Raw genomic sequence first — 6690 nt, 5'->3', positions numbered from 1 at the left:
CCCCTCCGCCGCCGCCCCAGCTACCTACCGAGAGCGGCGGCCTCCGCCAGCGGCTTCCGCCTTCATGTGCGACCCGGAAACCACGGCGACCGCGCGTGACGCGCCCGCCCGGCGAGGGAGGGGCGGCCGCGGCCGGAACCGGGGCGGGCGGCGGGGGCGAGAGCCCCCAGCGTCACCCGGGCACCCGCCAGCCCGAGGGGCCCCGGCTGCCGGTGGCGCTGCGGTGTCCCTGGGCGCAGGGTGTGCCCGGTCGTGCGCCGGGCCTGTCACCCCCGCAGCAGGGCCCGGGGCTGCAGGTTGGCCGCACCCCCTCGGTGTCGGTGCCCGGGTCGCTACCGCAGGTAGTGTGCCTGGGGCGGGACTACATTTCCCAGCGAGCCCCGCGCCGAGCCGACAGCTCTCGCGAGAGTTGGCCGGACTCGCGCCGGGACTTCATTTCCCTCAAGCCTTCAGCACGCCGGAAGTGGATGCGCGGCACTTCCGCGGTGGTGTGCGGCGGAGCGGCGGCGGGGAGCGCGGCGGCGGGGTGGTAGCGGCGGGCGGCAGCGGCGGGCGGCAGCGGCGCTCGCGGTGGCGGCAGGGATGGACGTGACCGGGCCTGAGACCGACTGGCGCAGCACCAACTTCCGGCAGAAGCTCGTCAGCCAGATGTGAGTGCGGGCCGCGGCCTCAGCGCTAAGTAGGCCGCAGGCGGGCCTCGGCCTCTGCCAGAGGGGCTTCAGCGGCTCCCGCTGCTCCCGGGGCCGCCCGCGCCCGGGTGGCTGTCCCCCACCCATCTCCACTCCTCTGCGAGTCCTTGCCGGTCCTCCCCTTGCTGCCTGGGTTCGTCCGTGATCCCCGGTGTTTCCTCTCCCCCGGGCCCTTTTGCTGTCCCTCTGTGAGGGGGCTTCGGGGGCCTCGTTGCCAGGATTTGCTCAGACCCTGTGTGGGGGGTAGCCGGGCCTGTTCGTCGGCTTCCTTTCTCCGATCCTCCTTCCCTTTCACTTTCCTCTTCCCCAGGAACACTGGCGTCCTGTCCTGCTTGATAGCTTCTGCTTTAGGGGTTCGATTTTGGCAGTGTCTGTAGTGTTGCCAAGTTTGACATATTCTGTCCTATGAAAACCACTGTTATTTTCTTGCATCTGATTTTTTTAGGGCAAAATTGAAATAAAAATGTTGGTGATTTAATGTAAAGTTCAGCTTGTTGCCTTTTCAGTTGTCCTTTGTGAAACAATCGCTTTACTTGAATTACTTTGCTGCTCTGCATGCTTTTTCTATTTTCTGGAAGGCTGTTCTACCCTAGAAAAGGTGGTTATTACAGAAGTGAAAGCACTGTTCAATGCTTCTAAAGTAATGTTGAAATCCTTATTTATGTATGCTTCAAAAGCTTGATCTTGCCTTGTTGCTTATAAGAATCAATATTTAAAAACAGTCTCTTTTTTATGGTATGTAAGCAGTATGCTGTTTTCCTGCCTAGCTGTGGGCTTTACCTAAGGTGCTGTTTCAGAATTAAACTGTTACAGTATTCATTAAAGAAATACAATAATGTGTGTCTGTCAAAGCTATGCAAACTTTCTTGGTGCTCAGAACGGATGTTTTACTTTCTAAACTTTCTGCAAAGTCATTAATCTTGTTAGATTAATCCCCTGCTTTTTCTTCTCCTCCTCTTCTACTTCTTCATCAAAACAAGCAAACAGAAGTGCCCTTGAATGCTGTGTAACTTTGAGGAAATAAATATGAGTAAGCAGATACAAACCTTAATGCAATAAACCTTTGTTTTTGTGTTTGCCCTGCAAGCTGTAACTGTTTTTATCTCTGAGCAGGAAACAATGCTGATAAATGTTTCAATGGAAGCATACAGCAAGAGATTAAAAAAAAAAAATTACTACTACTGACCAATAAAATCTTTAAGGTTAAAGCCATATGAAGAGATGACAGTAGTCTTAAACTTTTAATTCTTGTTGTGAAAAAGCAGAAATTAAATGTCCTCGGTTTATTGTCTTTTACATATGTGCGTAGATGTCTATATATGATTGTGTGCTTTTTGTTATAGATGTATTGACACAGTCTTTTTTTTTTTTTTTAAGATTGTGTCTGTAAGTGATGTTTCTTCCTTGCGCTCCATCCAGTTTTATAGTATACATCACATGTTTGTATTCACTATCTTATTTAAAAAGCAAACAAAGTTGTAACTGGGATAACCGTACAATGACTGCAGCAGATTTTTTTTTTTTTTTTTAAAGTGATTAATATGTGCTAGATATCTGAAAACAACTTGGCTTGGTTTCATGTTGGTACTTGGAATAAAGTGAAGCTAGCCAGAAGTAGAGTTTATAATAGATAGGTTTGTTGAATGAGAAATAGAAGCAATATATTGGCTAAAAAGACTTGAGCTCTGTATGCAACAAGTTCCTATTTCTTTCCATAAGCTTCCAGTTTTGCCATTAGTGAGGCTTATGTAGTAGGTGGAAGAGGGAGGTAATTAAAATAAATGTCTGGTGTATCATCTGAAAGTTTTCTTAATTTGTGGGAAGGTTGTTCCTAACAGTTACGAAAATACACTGTCTTATATGTATGTATATCTTCCAGTTCATCCTGCAAATAACAAGTGATATTTGTCAAGATGAATATTAACCCTTGGTCTTAAAAGTTAACTTAAATGTATGGAACCATTCACATAACTAATTTTGAGTGCCTTGTTATAGCTTCTGGATACAGAAGTCTTAATTTGTTGCTATTTTACACTTGGGTTTCCTTTACAACACTGCATTTAAGTTGGGGGGGTGGTGGGTTTGTGGTATGCGGTTTTTTGGTGGGTTTTTTTGTTTGTTTGTTTGTTTGTTTTTGAAAGAGTGACATTATGTGGATGAACATTTCAGGGATGCTGTGTGGAATAGGTATCCTAGTGAATGTGTCAGTGGCCAATGTGTATGATTTGGTTATCATCATTTGAGAGAATACTGCTTTTGATGACCTAAGAAGCCCCATTCAGTATTAGGTGCTTGTGTGACTGCAGGCCTAAGCAGGACTTTCATACTGTTACAAGATCCAGGAAAGCCTGAGCTCAGATGACTGAGGCCAAGGAGCAGCTTTGGCTTCTCCCAGGTTGTTCCAGGAGACAGTGATGATGTAGGGAGTGTGAATATATACTTGTGCTTGCAAGGCACCCCTTTATTCTGGCCCTTACAGGGAGCAGGCACATACTTGTGCCTTGGGAGTCTCCTTTCTAAATGCCTTTCCTTAATATGTTTTTAGATGTTGGTATTGCCTGAAGGATAAATCTGAACTGGGTTGTGTGGTGGTAAACTCGGTACGTAGTTGTGTACAGTTGCTGCCCCAAGCTACTTCTAGGCTATGTTAGAAGGGAATCACACTGAGCATAGAAAAGGGATGTAACTTAAGTTGTGTGATGGTCCATTAATTTTGTGTTCAGCTTTTTGCCTGAAGTTCTGATATGTATGTATTCACTTAAGATTGAATAGGGTTTAGTTAATGGTTCAGCTGGACGAGAAGAAAGAGCATGCGTGAACAGAAATAAGGATGGGAGTGTGGAGAGCACATGAAAGGAGGTAGAGGTGGTGACCGAGGAACAAGCAGGCAGGAGATTAGTGGATCAGCTAAAGTTTTTTGGGGGGGGGGGGGGCGGGGAAGGAAGATCATCTGCATTACTGCTTTCTATGAAGCACTTCACAAAACCAGTTCATAAAGGAGCCTTAATTTTATATGCCAGCCTAGGTTGTCTGATGAGAATTCAGGCAAAAAAGGCCAAGGAGGCAGATGTTTCTCCCTTCCTGGGACTGTAGAAAGTGAGGGATTAGTTTTATAAATGCTTATTTTGACACAACTGTGAACTGAAGAGGCTACTGCCTCTGCAATACCTCTTCATTCCAAGTGTTTGGGTTGCCATGCAGTGGACCTGATAGGGAAATTTCTCAAAGCTAAAAATAACTCAGGAAAAGTGGTTATTTTTAACCTTGGTTGTTCTTCAGTACTGCTGATGGCACAGCCACACAGACAGTTGTACTGGCATAACTTGGAGGGGGTGGCTTGTTATCTAGTCACCTCTGCTAGAAGATATCACTTCTGCTGGAGGATGTGCTTGTGAAGCTATGAAGGGGTGATTCTGTGTGTGGTGGGAAGGGTTTTTTTTCATTACTGCAGAACTGGAAAGAAAGGTAATGCTAGAACAAGACCTTAGGGTGGCTGGATGGTCCTTTACTTTCCTCTCTGTAGCTGAGGGCAGTGTTCTGGGGACCAAGGCCCTTCAGGCCTTTACGTGTTCTGTCCAGCAGACGTGAATAATGTAGTACGGGTGATTCCTGTTTTGGGTCTTCTGCTGATCTGTGTTGTTATGTGGGTATTCCTGCAGTGAGGGCTGCTATTGATTAAATTTGTTATGTCCGATCTGTAACTAACAGAAATGTTGTTTGAGACAGCGTCATGTGCACAAGATCGAGTGATGAAAGTTTAATGTACTTGTTGGTGTTTACTTGGAGGTTTTTAAACCTTGTAATGTGGATAGATGTGGCTAGCAGCTTACCAGCACACTTTTTTTTTTTTCCCTGTTTTAAGCAAGAAAGGTTTGTTGAACTGAGTGTTATAGTGATCAAATAGTCTATTTCATGAAGCAGCATTTGGTGATGTTACATGGCTTAATGTGATGTTGGCCCTGGAACTCATTGCCCTTTTGTTTCACTGGAACAACTGATTCATGCAGTCATGGTGTGAACTGGATAGGGGAGCTGGTATAGTTTGGAAGGAGAACGTGTTTTGCAAGATTTTTCAGCTAGACCAGCTGGCCTGAGTGAGAGGTTGCACGTTGTTGGGCTGGAAACAAGCTTCTTGGGAATGGAGGGAGAATTCCTGAAGCTGGTGTTGGTGTTGAATGCTTCATCTTGTGAAACTGCAACTTTGAGTGTTCTGCATGAAAGGCAGAGTTTTAGTGCACATCTTATGATATGTGTAGTAAGTGATTATGAGGCAAATGAAGGTTGAATTGGCTGGTACCACCTAGTTTTCAGAGTTTTGTTGAGTTTGGTGTTCTGCAAGGATATGATACATTATTTGGTATCCTTAATTCTATGCTAAAGCTATGGCTGTTTGGGTTTTTTTTTAGTGACTTTCCCAGTCTTTTAAAGTAAATATTTTTATGTTGATTGGAGATGAATATGTGAACAAAGAACAAGTTGTGTGTTTTTTTTTTTTTCTTCCTCCTAGTCTAAACCTTTATTGGAATGCTAACAGATATGACATGGAGCGCTTGGAGTGGCATTATTGGTAATGCAGATGTAGTCATTGTAAAATGTCTTTCATGTTCTATAACATCAAAAGGAAATGGTACATACATATAAAAGTAGATAACTTCTTTGCTGTGGATTTTTTCCAAGTTCCTGATACCACATTGATCACTGTCTGTATCACAGCTGCCTAGCACTACCTACGTGTTGCTTCCTTTACTTGCCTCTGCATAATCCCTTTCTTGTCTTTCAGCCTGTTCTTGGTGCTCTCAAAATGAGAGGCATTGTCATCGTACTATGGGACTGAGAAGTTAAGGAGGATTCAGAGAGTAGTGTGGATTTAGAGGCAGCCTTTCTGAAAGGGAAAACATTAAGAAAGGGAGGTGTCAATAAAGAATTGGATATAGCTTCTTCCTCTGCAGCAGAGCTCCTTCATGAGCAGCTCACTTTAAGGCTTGTTTGCACAGGGAGGAATAGTTGTTCTGCATTATGTTTGAATTCCGCTTCAGTTTGAGTAACCTTCATGTATAAACAGCATTTAGCGTCTGCCAGACCACACGAACAAGTTACCATGAGAGAGCCTTACAACAGGTAGCTATGTTCTACTGTCTTCTACTTTGCAGGCTACAGCAGGTTAGCTGTATGCTACTAGGCTACTAGTTTGCACGGTAAGGGTGTGAGCTGTGGCAGCCTAAGCTGCTGCATTTTAAGGCTGTAGCATCTGCTCTTCTCACTTCTGTGACTGTGTTACTGAGTTAATTCAGGAAGCTGAACCAGCTTACTGCTTATGCAAGCACCATTCCTGCTGCATGGGAGGTGGTAGAAATTCAGGGGGAAGAAAATGGTAGTCCCCCTTCGGACTGGCTGAAACTTTTCAGGGGTCACTACCCTGACACATATTTAGTGTAGAGTAGCTGCTCATGCAACAGCAGTTACTAAGAAATAAGTTGCTGAGATGTTAATTACAAGGTGAAAGTATTTACTGGTAACTTGTTTGTGGAATTTAGACTGTAGCTGCTAGGCTGCTTTAAAACAGAACAGGTTTTGCAGTGAAGTGAAATGTTTCCAAGAATGAGAATGCCCGGAGTGTTTGAATAGGGCTGTTCACCTGACTGAACTCCTTGGTTTAGGATGTCTTTATCTTGTTGCATGTTTCACAGTTGAATTGTTTGTTACTTTTTGATGTACTGAGAGTGCCCCTTCTTTTCCACCCGTGTCCTTAGCAGTGTGTGGTTTTCTGTGCGGTTGGTTTTATTGGTTGGTTTTTTTGGTTTTTTTTAATCTTGCATGTTCAGTATCCCATCCAGAGGGCAGATCTAGATCCAATTTACTAAAGGTGTGATGGAGAAAGGACAGCAAGTCCCCGTGATTCTGGCTGGTAAATGGGAAAGAACAGTAAGAGAATTGAAAGCTTTTTGTTACCAAACCTGTTCTTTTTCTTGCCCTCAACTTTCCATCATCAGGGCCTTCTTTT

At 44.7% G+C, this 6690-nt stretch overlaps 1 protein-coding gene across 6 annotated transcripts in view; it reads left to right on the top strand.

The window, feature by feature from the left end:
* Positions 1-561: 561 nt before the first annotated feature.
* The window catches only part of MED15 (mediator complex subunit 15), a 30356-nt gene continuing 24227 nt past the window's right edge, over positions 562-6690 (top strand). For all 6 annotated transcript variants that reach the window (XM_050906383.1, XM_050906381.1, XM_050906382.1 and 3 more), the window contains exon 1: positions 562-650. In XM_050906383.1, the coding sequence (XP_050762340.1) occupies positions 583-650 (68 nt within the window). In that variant the 5' untranslated portion in view covers positions 562-582. The remainder of the gene's footprint in view (positions 651-6690) is intronic.

The sequence above is a fragment of the Gymnogyps californianus genome, chromosome 16 (genome assembly GCF_018139145.2).
Source record: "Gymnogyps californianus isolate 813 chromosome 16, ASM1813914v2, whole genome shotgun sequence".
NCBI lineage: Eukaryota > Metazoa > Chordata > Aves > Accipitriformes > Cathartidae > Gymnogyps > Gymnogyps californianus.
This window is presented reverse-complemented; position numbering and strand designations above follow the sequence as displayed.